General features: G+C 37.1%; 1 protein-coding gene across 4 annotated transcripts in view; it reads left to right on the top strand.

Annotated features, from left to right (window-relative positions):
* The window catches only part of CDK17 (cyclin dependent kinase 17), a 61,970-nt gene that overhangs the window by 22,673 nt on the left and 22,045 nt on the right, over window positions 1–17,252 (top strand). For all 4 annotated transcript variants that reach the window (XR_003253532.1, XM_026066043.1, XM_026066044.1 and 1 more), the window contains one exon: window positions 3,434–3,567. Coding sequence is in view for 3 of the 4 variants with exons in the window: in XM_026066043.1 (XP_025921828.1) it covers window positions 3,434–3,567 (134 nt within the window). In the remaining variant the exon portion in view is untranslated. The remainder of the gene's footprint in view (window positions 1–3,433; window positions 3,568–17,252) is intronic.

The raw sequence follows: 17,252 nt of genomic DNA, 5'->3' as shown, positions 1-17,252 counted from the left end.
GTTTGCTTTCAAATGTGCTTCTGTAGTTTCCATGTTATATTGTAGTCATCCACACCTTTGCATTGCAAGAGCTCACTGGCTGTTTAATTAGGTATGTAGAGTACGTCAAACATCTGCATAAGAGAGTGGTTATGGTATTCAGTGACACCAATTCAATAAATTATGGAACCATTAAAGACTCTGAAGACTGTGCAGTCTGGTTTTGGTGCAAGTGAACTCGTCTATAGAAAGGCTTAGTGAAATTAGGGAAGTATTTGCATGAGTTTTCATCATTGCTTGATCAAACATTATCATTGTGCACTTGTGTAAAATGATTAAAATGGTCAGGTTAATGCCTCATTTCCTGGTTTTATGCTGTTAAAGTAACTAACATAAGGCTCAACTAATGCTCTTTTAATTGAATAAAATAAAAGGACACGTTTATATTAGATGATAACACAGCCAAGATTTAAAAAAAAAAAAAAAAGCTTAAAGTGTCCATAATTAGATAATAGGTTAATATTTAAAGCATCTGAGAACCCTTGTAGATAGGAGCACTTGGATATTCAGCCCATCAGAAATTCAGGCAAGAGTCTCCCAATATATTTTGGATGCTACAAATGGTATCCTGCTTAGAACATTTTGGTCCATTATGGGTATATAACTTATATCCAGACTTATCAAAAATAGTTATATCACAATAATATTCAAAATAGACTGACCTTCATCTTATTTAAGTCTTAAAATACTAGAATATAGACTTGCGGGGCACAGATCTGCTTTGCCTTCTCATTCATGATTTGGAGAGAGCTGAATCTTCTTGCAGCTATATTATCTGCCCCAAATGTAAGATTTTAAACTACTGATTCTTGAAATATTACTTACTTCTGTATTATTGTGTAGATGGTCTTCTTAGTAGAAGAAATATCTTTGTCAACTGGGATGTTCTTTGTAGTTCTGAATGCTACATTTCAAAGAAGTGTAATTTTACAGTAATTTCATAATATGTATGCTTTGTGAATTGAACATTGTGTATTTTATGTTGAACTGTATGAAGGTGACAGTCACATGATTCCTTTATTCTGTGTATCAGTCTTTTCAAAAAATGATATAATTACTTCTTTGCTTAGAATATAATACTTTCTTAACTTTATCTACCATATTGACCTCACATAATGGTCTCTCTTCTAGCTTCTTTAAAGAAAGTAGGCTCTGGAGCCCTGTAAGTGGGCTTACAATAACTGAGCTAGATTGGGGAACAGCAGTAGCTGTTACACATAATTTTACAGAACAGAATCTTGAGAGCTGCAATTGCTAAAATGGATAACATGACTCACAGAAGAATCTTTTAAAAAAGAGTATTTATAAAAGAACTGAAATGGTGAATGTACTGTTTTCCAGCACTCAACAGTGCTGAGATCAACAGCTTTGCTGCAGATAATGGTTTCAATAACACTTTTGTATTACTAGCATTAATTTCATACAACTTGTTATGGATTTTTAAGCACACAGCTATCAAGTCACTGTGAAGAATGAGAGAAATTTCTTATAGATTTGGCAAAGAAGGTTAGTATTTTGTCTGCTTAACTTAAGGTTCAGGCTGACCTTTAGGAGCCAGTTGCTGAAAATCTTTTCCCTCCCATTCACTCTAACATGCCTTTAGAAGCACTGATGAATGTTTATCTTGTTTCAAACCAGCAGATTCTCCTTATTACACCAGGAGTGCAGCTTTTTTCTCTCATTCGGTCCAAATTTGAGCATGAGCCGGGAAAATTCTGATGCAATTGGGATTTTTAATTCAAATCCAATTTAGATCCATATTGCTGCTCAATGCATTCTGAAAATTCTGCTTTGTGTATCGGATACAGGCTTAGGTTGTGTGTTTAACTAGCTTACTTTGAGTTGAATTATGCACTGCCAGTACCCTTCAAGCTAATCTTTTTATATCCATGCTGTTTTTTGTAGAAAGGAAATTCTTTGTACTGAGGAAGAGTTGAATCCTTTGAAGTCTACATGGTTCTATGCGAGCCAATATAGGCAAACCTTTTAGAAGGTGTGTTCATAACTGAGCTTTTGCCTGAAGGCTTTTTTCTAGAAAAGCCAGCTTTCCTGCCTGTTGAATAGTGATCAAACTTGCATACTCTCTTTTGTTTTTTTTTATTGCTCTAGTTCTGTGCAGATGGTATTTTCAGGAATATTGGTGATAAGACTGCATTGAGCTCTGCATATTTTGCTAATATTAGTATTTTTAGGAGCAGAAATCTGAGATTTTTAGTTGTCCCTCAGGTCCCTATTTTACCCTATACAAGATCATGCATAATATCTAGGAACAGGAGAGATCAGGGAAATTGGTGTCTTTTGAAGCCCCTCCCTCACTTGAAGTATTTAGTCCTTATAATATTTTGAAGCTGAAATTTTTCAGAGACGATGATGGAGCATTAATCATAGTGGATTGTCTTGTAGGACCATTTTCCTGTCGTGTGTGCTTTTGCAAGCGTCTTGCCTCTTACTGACACCATCTTGATCTTCTCTTCGTCCATTACAGTATTTATCTTCTGGAGCCCGGAAGATCCTCTGGTGCTTAAAAGTAATATATGTATAAGACATGATATACATAAACTTGTTTACATGGATCATTCTACAAGATTATGATGGAAGTATTAATTTCAGTTTACATAAAAATTCCGCAGTACCCTACAACCGGGGCAGTCTGCTACATAAATCCCTGTGTAAGACCGTAGATTTCACTTAAGTAATTAAGAACATCAGGTCCTCTGCTGAATCCACCTTTGCACTGTAGACCTCTCTTGAGGCAGCCAGAATACATCCCTTTCTCCTGCCCCTGACCCCCCAGGTGGTGTTTATATCTAAAGTTTGCCATATTTGGCATTTCTAAAAATAAGGCTACACCTTTCAGAATTTTTAGGGGTTTTTTTACTCTTTCTGAAGATACATTTAAGTGTCTAACATCAGGTAGCCTAATTTGAAAATCTTAAATATTCTCAGTACTGTTTTATATTTTTCTGTGAGTCTCAGTTTTCCTTTGCAAATGCAGGTTTCTTGATCCAAGAGCAGCAAAAAGAGAAGATGAAATGAGGGAGTTCAGGAACTCAAGACCTGAAGGGAAGGTGGCTTATAGGAATTAAAATTGGGATTTGACTATATCTGGTTTTGGAGATTAAGTGCTGCTACAAATCAAATAAGAAAAACAATGGTTAAATTTGTGTATAAGTTCTATCCTGGTAGGTATTTCTGTTAAATTAATCCTTTTCATTTTTGTGGTTCCTGAGCCATAAAAAAAATAAATAAAATAAATCAAGACTACTGTTACCATGATGAGCCTTTGATGCTGACATAAACAGCACTGCATAGTAAAGATAGTGTTGTTCTCTGCGTGTATGAGAGGGATGTTTGGTGGAACACTGGTTGACTGGCTTCAATTTCTTTTTGTTAGATATTGTTCATGAAAATCTGAAAATGGGGTCAGATGGTGAAAGTGACCAAGCTTCTGGGACCTCGTCTGATGAAGTTCAGTCTCCCACAGGTGTTTGTCTCAGAAACCGGATACACAGGCGAATCTCTATGGAGGTAATTCACTCTTTGCATAAGGAACAGTTAAATTGACAGGAGACTTGGGGATTGCTTTAATTGTTCCGTACAACTGGTTGTCTTCCTCTCAATTAACTTTAAACAGGCTGACGTATATTTAGTGTGGAGAGCGTTATTATACTATTGCTTAAATTTCTGTTCCCATTCGTCACGCAGAAATGAGATCATTATCTTGCGTTGTTTGAGCTGTTCCGTTTTGAAAAACTAAGTCTGTTTTGAAACTCCAATTTTTAGGAAGAAATTTAAAAGTGTAGCATTAGTGTTTATAGTATGTGAAAGCAGTAAAACTGCTTTCTAATCTTTGTAAAACAAATGCTACAGAAGAGATGGTCCTGACCGCTTCAGCCTTTCTCTCTCTTCCTGTTTTTTAATGAACGGAACTTTACAGGATGGTAAACAAAAGGAGGAAAAGTACCTTATGAATAACTGTGCGCATAATTTCCTTTATTTATGAGTCTCATTACGAATACTAACCACCCTTGTGCTTGCTTTGTTGTCATTTCCCTTGGCAAAGAAAAACAGAACACTTCCCTGTTTCTAGAGTGTGCAAAAGTTATAATTATATTGGAGCCCTTCCATGCTGCTATAGTAGCACGTAAAATTTTGTAGTTGTCGCATTGTAACACGTACAACAATATGCACTTCGTAAGATTTTAAAATCTTCCTTCAAAGTATGATATCAAATACAGGGTTTGGGAACCAGATCTGGATAAGTTACAGTAGAGCATACATGCCAAAAATTTTTGATCTGTGAGGAGTTCCGTTCTGCTTGTAATTCCAGGACTCCAAGCGGGTAACGCTGGTCTGATTTCAACAATTCAGGAATTAATTGTATGAATTATTTCTATCTTTTCTAGCACCTGGGGGTTTTGTTGTCAAACTGCCTACATTTGTGTGTTAATCTCAGGTTTGAACAAAAGCCTGTTAAAATTGGACTGTAGACTTGAGTCTGATTTTTGCAGGATGCTTAAATTTAAAAAAATCATCTTAAAAGCTTGCACATCAGAATGTATGCTAGAGAGACTCAAACCCATCAGGGAAATGATTTAAAAGATTTACTCACTTTTTACTCGTTACCTATTTTCTCTGCATTTTGAAACATGCATTTAGAACAGGAAAGAAATAAGGAAGTTAATGGTAGGTAATGAAATTAGCAAGCTGAAATGAAAATGTGTCAAGTCTTCCAGAGGGGGTTAAGATTTTTTAGATTAGGTTTTCAGTTCATGAAACTCTGAAAGGAGCTATAAAAGAATTCAAAAAAAAAAAAAAGCATTAAATTTAGGGAAAGTATTTATCCAAATGTGAGACATTCCTGTGTAATTTTTTAGAGGGTATCAAATAAAAGCTGCTTTTCAGTGGGCTGTTTACGTTGTAAAACAGTTTTAAAATTGCTGCTTCAGAGCCTATGAGAATTCTTTTAAGTTCTGTTTACCCAGTGTTAATTTCCTCATTTTTCTCCAAATTCCAAATGCTGGTTTCTGGGGTTTGAAAGTAACGTTATTTCTTCGTTGCCTGGCTCAGTCAATGAGAGTGCCAGCATTTTGGCAGCTCTTCTTGTACATTCTGTGATAATTGCAATTTTTCTCCCAGATTGCTTCAGTATTGGCATGGTGACTTTCAAAATAAGGTTTTGAGCTAACATTTGAAAACACTCTCACTTCTGAATTTTAAGAATGATATCTTTGATAAATATTTTTAGTTGACATAAGGTTCACTACATAGAAGTGATTTATAGTTTTTTGGGAGTTTTTTAACCTGTTTGTGCATGTCAGAGAAAAAGAACTAAAACTATCTTTGTACCTTTGGTTAAAATATCTTTCTAATCATAATCTTTCCAGTATAACGTGCACTTTAGCTGGCTTCCTAAGAGAAGGGTTTAAGGGATTACACTGTCTGCCTGTCTTTCCCTCCTTCCATTCTTCTTGGGGGTCATTTTCAGTCACATGGGTAGAAACCTCACATATGAATTTTCTGTTAATTTCTGAGGAAAAAAACTCTGAATCAGGAGAAACTACTAGTGCACCCTTTTCTAGAAAAGGTGCAGCCTTTATTAAATGCCACAGTAGCCACGTATGAGCTCAATCTCAAGAAGGACATCCATAGAAAACAGTGTTTTACTGGTTTTGCTGTTCATGGAATGGCATTGCTTGCTTCCCTGACCGTCAAGGGAACTGAATACAAACTTTGTTTGTTTTACCAAATCTTACTTGTCTGGCCTGGGTGGTTTGTGCAATGGAGCTGGTTGGTTCAGTAGTAGTAATTTGATAATATAAAGGAAAGAAAAAAAAAATCTTTGTGTAGACCTGAGTTTTTATCACTTCAGTTTTTCTTTGTGGGTGTGTGGGGATCTGTCATTGCATCATTGTGTAGCCTTAGGCCATATTCCCTATTAGTTCATTTAGGATGAGTTATAAGCTATATGCTATATGTATAGTTTGGAGTCAATTAGTCTGTGTGTGATCTTTATTTGCTGTAGTCTGCTGAAGTCATTAATCATACTTCAAATCCATTGCAGAAGATATTTGATTAAAACATTATAAAAAGTTGGATAAACTTAATAAGCCAATATTCCTTTCCTCTGTTTTCTAATAAATTGAACGTGCCTGTCGTCTTAGGAGTATATCCTTCTTTCTGTTTAATTTGGCTGATGTTCACTGTTTTTGTAATATTTATGCGTAATTTCTTACATATGTGGCTTGTTTGTTTCTCTGTACTGATTTGACAAAAGTCCTGGGGTTTTTTTGTTTTTTTGTTTTTTTGTTTTTTTTTTTAAGGTAACTAATCAGGTAAAGCTGAAAACTTGGAATAGCCCTTTGTACTTTTAAGACTTTTGGATATAACCAAGTTTTTCATGCTTCACTTGAACTTCCTTTAGGATTCTGTAGACTATTTATATGCAAATTAGTCACCCATCAAAAGAAAAACAGGTTTTTTACATGCTTGCTAAGAACATGCATACCATAAACTTAAGTGCTAATTATTGATACTGAATATTAATATTCTGGGGATGTTTTGTACCTCAGAATATACATTTTGATCCAAAATGTATATCAGCAAACTCATTTTACATAAAATTGTTAGAGATTTGAATGGTGTGTAGTTGAGCAAGCATAGCCCTGAGAAGGGCACTTGGCCAGCTGTGACAGTTTTTCCTTTGATCAGAGCATGAAGAGGCTGTGAATGTGATATATTTCAAACTCCAGTATCAAAGTCCTTATCCCTTCTTTTATACTGTAGTAGTTCTTGATCCTTCATGTCAGTCTGCACTGCAGTGTTTCATACAATAAAGCTGTTTTCTGTAATTGTTAATGAAATGAGAGCTACAAATAAGGTTTTAACATTGTTGAAGAGCAGACAGTTTTTCTTAGCCAGAACATTTGAAATATTTTGTTGAGAAATAAACCTGAATCTTGCCAAAATTTTCACACACACACTTTCTGAAAGCTAGAGGAGTGCAAAATGCACAATGCAGACACAGCTAGAAGCTGCATTCCCCCCCCCACACACACACCTTGTTCTAGGGGAATCTTCATAGTGAAATAGTGAATAGGAATCTTCATAGTCACCACTCTTTTCAGTGGTGACGAGCGACAGGACGCGAGGCAATGGGCACAAACTGAAACACAGACACTTCCATCTTAACATGAGGAAAAACTTTTTCACTGTGAGGGTGACAGAGCACTGGAACAGGTTGCCCCGAGAGGTGGTGGAGTCTCCTTCTCTGGAGATATTCAAAATGCGCCTGGATGCAATCCTGTGCAATGTGCTCTAGGTGACCCTGCTTGAGCAGGGGGGTTGGACTAGATGATCTCCAGAGGTCCCTTCCAACCTCAGTGATTCTGTGATTCTGTGATTCTGTGAAAGAAAGTTGAAATTTCATAATCTTAGGTTGACCCACTTTAGACAGGAAATCGTCATACTTCTGTGTAACCTAAATTTGGTGCATTTTAGATAAGTAGTTATACTGCAACAAGGATCCTGATTTACAGTGTAGAATTATCTGGGGTGAAAATTTTCTATCCACAGTAGCGGCTATGGAGATACCAACTTTCAATCTGTTATCCCCACAAATGACATCAAATTTAGGCCAGCATGGCTGATATAAACAGGGAGATGATATGCTTTTGCTTCTGCATTTGACAACATTGCAGTTGTGGGGTTAGATTCTTTCCAGTTTATCGATCCTAGTTTGCTTGGAAAAGAAAAAGAACGTACTGGAATGTCATGGTATTGTCTAGATAAAATTTATTTTGCCTGTAATTCATAGATTATGGATGGTCCATAAAGCACTTGTTTTCCTTTTTAAACTCATTATATATGTTCTCATTCAGCAACTCTATTGACAGTAGCTGCAAACATCTCTTGTGTGAGGAACTTGGCTCCCAACAGCAGTTCTTGTTTAACTAAAATGTTTGTAATATAGTATTAATACTAATGATCACTTAGTGAATCAGTAAAATTGTTTATCAGAACACATTTATGTAATCATTCCTTTCAAGTGCCAGAAGCAATATAGCCTAAGAATAAATACGTATGTGTATATATATTTTAAGTGTAGATGCTCTCATCGTATAATGAGAAACACTTCTCCAGATCATGGAGTTACTTTACAGCTTAAAGCATTTTCGCTTTGATTTGCTAAAAAGAAGACATGGACAGTAATACATTAATATAAAAACATTTCAAGTAATAAGTGCTCACTGGAGGCCTTGTGCCCATGCACTGGATACTGGATGCTTCATTAAGAACTGTAGTGGATAAAAAAATAGGAGATGCAGTCTCTGCAAATTGGAACATCTGTTTTCCCTCCGCAGAAGTCCGAGGTCTGTAAGCTGTCTTCGTATGTGAACTGGCACTGGGCCATAGCTCACTGTTCACCAGCCTGTTTCCCAGATATTTCATCCTGAGAAATAGTTCTGACCATCTGACTGTCACATTAGTAACAGGAGCTTGTTCCAGATCACACTGCTCCTACCACATCACTATTGGGTACAGTTTTCCCCTGAGAGGGTTGGCCACTGTATTTCTCTCTCTTGAGCTTAAAAGCAGTACGAAGTGGTCCCATGTCCAGGCATGCGTTGTACTGGGTAGCTTCAGAAGAGAGAGAACGCGGATGGGAAATGTGTTTTTTGCTGAGTTCCCCCCATATAGCAGAGTTATGAATACTTCAGCAGTCTTGACTGGCATGGATCAAATAACTCAATTTGCAGTTGGTCCAGCTAGGCAAATGTACCTGCTCCAGAGAAAAACCTACAAAAATTATTGAGATTTAAACTGACATAGTGCTGAGATTTTCTGATTGTAGCATTCGAGTTAGAATCTGGTTCATGGTTGCCATTCCCATGTGCCAGTAGGGCACTGGTGGCCTCCGTTCAGCTGTTTAACTTCTTGAACAGTAGACTGGACAGCAGTATTTATTCAGGTGTTCAGTCAGAGGCAGTAAGATCTTTTCTCCTGTCATTAGTTTTGGACTGTCACTGCAGGAAGCACTGTATCAAAGAGCGTGAGCATTCAGCCCGAGATCTCCTGCCACTTGAGAGGATCCTGAACCCACTTAAGTCATGCTTCGCTAGCACTGCTCCCCGCGGTGCCTGTTCAGTCATGCACTGTTGAACAAAAATTCTTCCTTCCCCCTTACTTGGGTGTTTGTCAGCCGTATGACTCCTCCTGCCTTATTTGTTAGGTTTTATCTGATTTCTGCGTCTCCTGACAATGGGCAGCTTCTCTCCTGATTCTTACATGAGTCCAAGCATATGGTCACCTACCAGATGATTTTAATGCCAGACAGGGGTAAAAAAGATGGAGTCAAATGCAATCAAGACTTCTTTGATTTTACTCTATTACTGACTTCACACAGGTTGAACTCCAGTATTGCCTCCATCCAGTCACACTTGGCAGCTCACTCAACTTTTTGCAAGGTTGCACAAGAAGTTATGCTGTTATTTTTGTAAACTCAGGATCTGCCTTCAGGTTCACATGAAGCTTGATGCTTTGGAAATCCCACTTTTAAAAACACACATGCATGTTCTAAATTATTAATATGGCCTTGACAAAACAGATGGACCTCTTTTTGATCTATTTGATTAGCTGACTTTCTTTCTTCTGTTTAATGTTGCTGCTACAAGAAAAATTATTTCAGCTTGGATAACAAACAGACTTCTGAACCTGTCTTTTACTAGATTTTGGGGGAATAAGGATAATGTAGTGATGCCTTTTTGTCCTTTTGTTAGGGACCTCTAAGCTTCATGCCAAAGGTTCTTGCATTTCTCTTGCTGCTTCCTATTTCCTTCCTATTAAGTTTCTTGCCTTCCCCTGCTTCCCTACTTCCTTTATAAAAGTCAGTATGCTTTTTATAAAGATTGTCTTAATCTGGGGGATTTTGTTTCAAAACTTTTTTTTTTTTTAGTTCCTTTCTTGCTTCTTTAAAGATCCCTTTAAAAGTAATCTGTCATATTGGACATGTTTGGCAGTCTACGCTGGCAATCATTGGAGCACAGCAGATGAAAAGTTAGTGCTTGGATGCAGCATCCCAGAGTGGGACGCTACCTCGTACCCTGCCCTCCAGCCTTCCTTTCCTGTCCAGGACAGTCAGTTCCAGACTCTGAGTTCCAGCAGTTTTCTTTAATTACCTGATTTCTCCGTGGGACATCCCCTTTGATAGTTGCAGCTTTGTGTTGATGCGAGCGTCTTGTGTTTGGAAGCATTGACATTACAAAGAGCTCTTCTATTAGACCACTTGTGTTGTTGGCTTTGAGTTTGTTGCTGCTTTTGTTGCAGCTTCATTCGGGGTTTGGGGGGTTTTTCCTTCATTATCTCTTGTGCTCTTGCTGTCTGGAAATGAGAATCTTACAGGAAGAGAGTCTTGAGAGGGAAGAAATGATGTTGCCTTTCAGGACTCTCGCTTCTTCCGTCCAGGCTTCTTGCTGTTTGAAACTTGTGTTTTCGCAGTAATTTGTTCTGTTTGGTGTCTTGTCGTATTTTTTTCCAGTGCCCTTTCCCTCTATCTCTCTTTTTCTTGAAAGCTGATCGCCTTATGTTGCGTTTTACTTCTGGGCAGTTTTTCTTCCCTCTCTGTTACAGAAATTGGTCAAAATGGTCAAATTTTCAATGTCTTTATTTGACACTTGACAAACATAAAGTAATATCTCATATTTGAGTTTTATTTATCTTGTCTCAGATTTTTCAAAACTGGTTTTATATATTACATCTCTGGGTTTTTTGTTCATTTTGTTGGCTGTGAATAGAAGTTCCTGGAATGCAGTTTCTGAATACTGTATTTGTTCTAAACAGTTTCAACCCATCACCTTAAAACTGCTGGGAGAGAGGAAGTAAATTCAAAACCTGAATGTGTTTTTTGAGGGGAGGAAAAAAAAATGAAAGAGCAGTTTTTATTCAGCTATTTGGGTGTCTAAACAGCATATCTATGGAATTAAAATTCCTGTTAAAAATAATTTGAAGAAGAAATTGTTCAGAATTCATATTTTTAACTGCTTACATGACATAAATTCTTACCTATTGAACTGTGATGCTGACTTTGTGAATTTAAAAAATAGTAGTAGTTATAAATATTACTGGAAAGATGTTGGCAAGTTTTCTTTTTATAAGTTTTTCACTGTGCTCAAGTAAATAAAACAAAAGCTAGCTGTTTGCGCTTCTGGTTTTCTTTGTTGTTATATATTTTCTTTATTTGAGTGGCCATAACTACTGTAGATATTGGTGATAAGTTTCTTTAATTCCTAGCAGTAAAGTCCTTGCTTTGTTGATTGATGGTAATAGGTGTGCCAGAAAAATGTGACTCCTAGTGCCAAAATAGAGATTAAGGCTTTGAATTCATGGTAATACCCATATTTCACTGATTACAATTAGCTCCTCATCTTTTCCTAGCACCCCTACGTGCAGAACGGGAAAGCTATTTGTTGGGGTTAGAGGTTGTGGGCTCAACCTTATGACAAAATTCCTGAAAATATTTTGAGTATTTGTTTTGACTAGTATATTGGGAAAAAAAACCCTCATGATCTAATTGATTAATGAATTCCACACCTTTAATAATTTTGTGTAATGATCAAACACAACTTCAAGCCACATGATTCCACAAGGGCATGTCCAATTAAATACTTGAAACCGATGCTTTCTTCAATTGCATTGCACACTGGCAGAGTGTCTAAAGAACAGCCTGGATTTATGGAGTGAGAAGTAGCAGTGATCTTTTGCAGATGGGCCTTAAAGTTGTATTTTCACTACTACTTGTAATAGAAGAAAAGGTTCTTTGACGCTTTTCTCAAATTTAATAGAATGGTAATTGATTCATTGTGATTTAATGTTTTCAGTAAAATAAAAACATAACATTTGGGTGTAGAAGAAAAATATAATGTTCAGATACAAACCATCCTGCAGGAGAAGGAAAAAGTCCATTTTCTGCATCATGATGAAATTATAGTTACACCTGTTACTAGAGCATGGGCCTGCTGTAAGATGAGCATTACAGTGTGAGCCACGCTTTAGCATTGAGCATTTCTTGAAGCCTGGAATTAGATAAGTGTTATCTAGTTACTTTTCTTTTTTTTGAGTTGTCTTTTAAAAACTAAAGTTTGTTCACATGCTCGCTCTCTGTAGCTCCACGACAAATGGTGGTACCTTAAATTTATTATTTGTATTATAGACATATTGTTTCATTCCTGTTGGCTTTTCATGTCTGTAGGGTTTAGGATATTTTCATACACAGACAGACATGTTGGTTTGATATACCTAATCGGAAAACTGGCATAGATAACTCATCCCAGCTGTTAAAACAGTGGGTTTAGTTAAAATCATTGAGGCTTGTTTAAAAGGATGTGAAAAAAGCATGATGCTGAGGTTGTATAAATTTCTTATGGTGGATATTTGAGCTTGCATTTTGCTTCAAGACTTTGGAGGTCTCCAAGTCTGCACTGCTGTAACCAAACAACAGGATTCTCTATAAATATGTTCTGTGATTTGGGGTTGTTTTTTTTCTATTTGCTTTTGCCTCTAGCAACCTTGTAATATGTCAGAATTCTTTAGAGAATCCAGTTGGCTTTAACTATGCTAACTTTGTCATTTGACAAAAATGCACTGAAATTTGATAAGGCAGCCTTCAGAAAACAACTTCACATGATATCTGATACTAAAATGGTACAGTAAGTACATTCATTTAAGATTGTATATGACTGTGTTAAGTTCTCATTGGCATATGCAAGTGTTTTTCAATTTATTTTCTTTGCATATTATTAAGTAACACATAATATACATTTTTATTTAAAATAAGTGAGGAAAGTAGAAGATTTCTTTTTTTCTATGGTAAGCATGCCATGGAGTTGAACTGTGTTGCATAGAGGGTTGAGATGTAGCTTTGAGATCTCATGAAGCATTCTTCAGTGAACAAAAGCACTATGACTTATTAGTGAGCAGCTTGTGGTTGCAGCTGACACATCTCTCTGGTGCTTGCTAAAACCAGTGAGAAAGCTAATTCAGGCCGATGCTTACACAAAAGAGCAAATTGTTTTCATTTGATCTGTAGTGGACTATTCGGGCTGTCAAACTGGTGACTTCAGACTTGGCAGTTATTTTTCTTTATGATGATGTTACAAAATTTTGGTGATGGTATTGAAAAATACCATCACCAATGCAATAAAGACTGGCTTATAACAATGCAGCTTGGCAGTAGAGTTGCGCTAGTCCTCTGGCTAGCAGCTCCTGAAAGAGCCAGCCTCCTTCGTCCCCTGGCTCCCGAACTTCCATCAGCAGGTAATTACTCACATTGCTCTGAAGGCGTAGTTTTCTGCCGGTTGAGTTTCTGAAACCACATCACTGAGTCGTCAGCTCCAAGCGTGTTCTCCTCCAAGGAAGTAATGGGAACATGTGGCCACAGGCATTGGACTGCCGTTTTTGGAGGCTGTCAGCTGCTCGGCTTCAGATACAGGCTAGCTAATCTGACACAGAAGGAGTAATGAATTGAGGTTGATGCTCTTGTCAGACAATATATCATGGTTTTTCCTTCTGATTTTTCTGACCGTTTGCTTAGTACTATAGGACTGCTTTTCTTTTCACCTCCTACTACCTCACTGGCAGAAGCCCTAATCTTTTTTTCCCTTACCGCAGTTACAAGTGCAGCAACACTCTGAAAGAAACAGTCTCTCAGTTAAAAAAAATTGTTGACATTTGCAGTCCAATAGATATGGGGAAAGATTTATTGTTGCTACTACAGGAAGAAAGCAACGGTCTGCAAACTGGCACATTAGTGAATGATAAAAATGAAAGTAGTCTCAGTTTTTCTTCTTTCCCACTTGAGATGCTGACATTTTAGCATAGTGAGAACTGAATGCAAGAAAGCCTCAACAAATTCTTCACTAAAGCAGTTTTCTGGTTATTTACTGGTTTTGTTTATTTTTGATTATTGGTATTCTATTTTGTACAAAACATTAGTGTTTGTTATCTAAATGTGTGTTATATGAGTTAGTGACTTGTGTCATCAGAAGACAGACTTAAAAGTGTGCATATTTGAAATTCCTTTTTTTTTCCTGTGGTATATTTAACCATTAACCATATTTAACCATAACCATTTAACTGTAGAGTTCAAACATTGTATATCCTGAGTAAGTATCTTCTTTACGTTACACGTGGATTTACTGAAGTGTGTAGTGCATCGTGACAAAGCATAAATGGTGAATTAAGGAAAGTGAGAAGTTGTTCTTAGTACCGGATTCAATGCTTGAAAAGTGAACGGTGCTCCTTTTACAGATAAGAATAGATACATTATGTGGAAATATATAATTTTTTGACAAGATTTCAGAGAGGGGTGAAAATTGATTTATTAACCAGGAGTTAGACTTTTCAGAAAGTCTCAAGCCATGGCACTAAAGAATATTACATGGGCCAAGCCAACCAGATAGAAAGAGGAGTATCTGGTAAGTTTGTATTAGGGAGAACAGGAGAGCAGACTTGGATAGGTAGAAAAGAAACAGAGTCACTTTAGAGAATTGGATGTGAAAGCGAAATATGGTAACAGAATGCTAGTGCTAAACCCTTGTGAAGGGACTACTGTGGATGGCAAGTGAAGATGCTGATGTTTGCAGTAGTATTTTGGGATGTCCAAATGGGCACCAGAAGGTGAAGAAGTCAAAAGGTAGAATGTTTTTTACTTCCAAATATATGTGAAACAACAGGACCTGTTTGGTGTTTAGATTTGGAAGGTGTATTTGTTTACTTACAATGTTAAATTACTCAGCCCACAGAACCTGCAGGATTTAAGCTGGAAAACCTACCAGAGCTTCTCGTGCCCCAAAGTAGTCTGTGATAGATAGACTATACATGAAAAGTTACAGCAGGTCAGTTGGATACTAGCCAGACCAAAGGAAAGGCTTGACAAAGTGTAGCTTTTCTCAGAGCATTTGCTGTAGCTAGTGTTGGAAATAAATAGTAAAGATTAGGACAAGTCGGGATATTTTATCTCCATAGACAAGAAACTGATATTAGAGTGACAAGTGCTTGCATTTTTATCTCCAATCAAGCGGAGTGGAACAAATGTTATTTTGGTTTCAAACAAGTTATAAAAATAGTATACATTTCTCTGCCACTGATGAAGCAAGATTAAGCATTAACCATTACACATGAGGAAAGAAAAACGTGGTTTTGAAATGTAGAAGGGTGGAAATGCCACCTGAGCATTCTGGTTACCTAGCAAAGCACATGATGCTTGAATGTATTCTGCAGAATATGGTTTGGAAGTGGATCAAAAAGTAGCTCATTAAGCAACATAGTTAATTGTAGGCATTTGAACTTTTAACAATACTACATTTACTGAACATTAGGATTTATTTTGTGGCAAGCTGACCCTAAAGATAACCGTGAAAGAGTCAAACTGGAAAATGTTATGAATTCACAAGAAATTTTTCACAAATTTAAACTTATTTTTCCAAATGAGGACTAAAGTGACGTACAGAAAAATGCTATTACTTTAGTTTTCTAATGCATAGTTTATTTTAGGTGATGTATTTTAGGTCCCTGAAAACTAAGGTTTTGCATTTCAGTAAACCTTTGGTTGTTACAGTTACAAAGAAGTGCAGCCAGGTTCCCTCTGCGTAGACGAGGGAATGTGTACGTAGTTTAAGAGCCCACCTGTTGTGTTTAAAAACTAATACCTAAAATAATTTAGGGAATTATTCTAATTTCCTAACTTAAAAATGAAGCAAAAGTTTAAAAGATTCAGAGAGATGCAAAATTGATTTCTGTGTTAAAATGGGGTGTTTAACTGTGTAGTATTGGCAAGTTCAAGATCTTACGTATCAAAAATTAAAGAGCATAGTGAAAATAATCCTGTCATTAATTTTGTATATGCTTCCTTATTACTTCTTTAAACAACATCATAGCAGGATCTCGTAACAGCCTGCACATTTAAGTTGTCTAATAGTTTCCATTATAAATGGTGTCTTGTGGTCTTTGTCTTGAGCAATGCTAGCACTTCATTAGATTCGAGTGGTAAATGAAATTAGGCTGGACAAAGTCCTCTGCCCAGAGAAGTGTCTTTTTCCGTTGTTTCGTGGAATTCCACAATGGTTTAAGAGAATGAGAAATACTTGGAAAAATCACCATTTCCCCCTGCTGCTCGCATTCCACTAGAGCAGTTTGGCAGCGTGCCGAAATCACCAGGAACGGCAGCATTCAGGAGAAGCAGGCTTTGGTGCCACTGAAGCAGCAATAGCAAGACCGCGACGGGAACGTCCAGGAGCTGCCGCAAGAGCAGGGGGAGGGAGGGGAGCTGGGGAGCGTGGTGGTCGTGCAACTCCAGGCTCCGCACGCCAAGGCTCATGCTTGGCCTGTGCGTCCTGTCCATAAAGAGGCTTTACTGCCAGTGCAGAAATGGACTAGTTTTCCCCGGCCGACTTTACTGCCCGGCACATACTTTACCTTTTGTGGAAACTTTTGTGGTCTTTTGCTGCTGCCAGTTAATCAGGTTGCCCTAAGTGTCAGCAGACTACTTAGTCCTTGAACACCCCAGCTTCAAAACTGGTTGGCGTATGATAGGGGCTTCTTTTTTTTTTTTTTCTTTTTAATGTAATCTCTGTTAAATTACTGGGTTTTTCAGCTATGTCAAAGTGATGTAATTTTAGTTTCCAATTTTGCTACTTAGCTGCTAGGAAACACTGTATTTATTTGTCGTGCGCTTCTAATGAGCCCCCTTCCATGTTGCCGCGTAGTATTTAATTCAGATTGCATTTTTTTCCATGAGATGGTTGCTTCATTTATTGCAAAAACTGGGTGGTAGTAAGGCGGCACAGGCAAACAGAATGTAGTAATTCCTGTCTTTCAGATATTTGGGTGTACAGTCTAAATAATTTTCTTTAATTTTGCCATTTCTAAGTAGTTAGATAAAGGCTAATGATAGTAGTAGACTTCATGTAAGTAACCTTATATATCCTTTGGAACATTGGTGTCATAAAAGGCTGCTGACTGTGGTAGGTAAAAATTTCAAAAAAAAAAAAAATATATATATATATATATATATATATATGTATTTTTTTTAATGCTCATGGTTTTGTAAGCCTTGCAACACAACCACACATGCCTGAGTGTCACAAGTGGAATAGTAGTGTAGATGATTAGGGTATCTGCAGCAGTTTCCATTAAGTCATTGCATTTTCCTCACAGAG

The sequence above is a fragment of the Apteryx rowi genome, unplaced genomic scaffold (genome assembly GCF_003343035.1).
Source record: "Apteryx rowi isolate R43461 unplaced genomic scaffold, aptRow1 scaffold_237, whole genome shotgun sequence".
Taxonomy (NCBI): domain Eukaryota; kingdom Metazoa; phylum Chordata; class Aves; order Apterygiformes; family Apterygidae; genus Apteryx; species Apteryx rowi.
The sequence above is the reverse complement of the archived record's forward strand: the minus strand, read 5'-3'. Positions and strand labels throughout refer to the sequence as shown.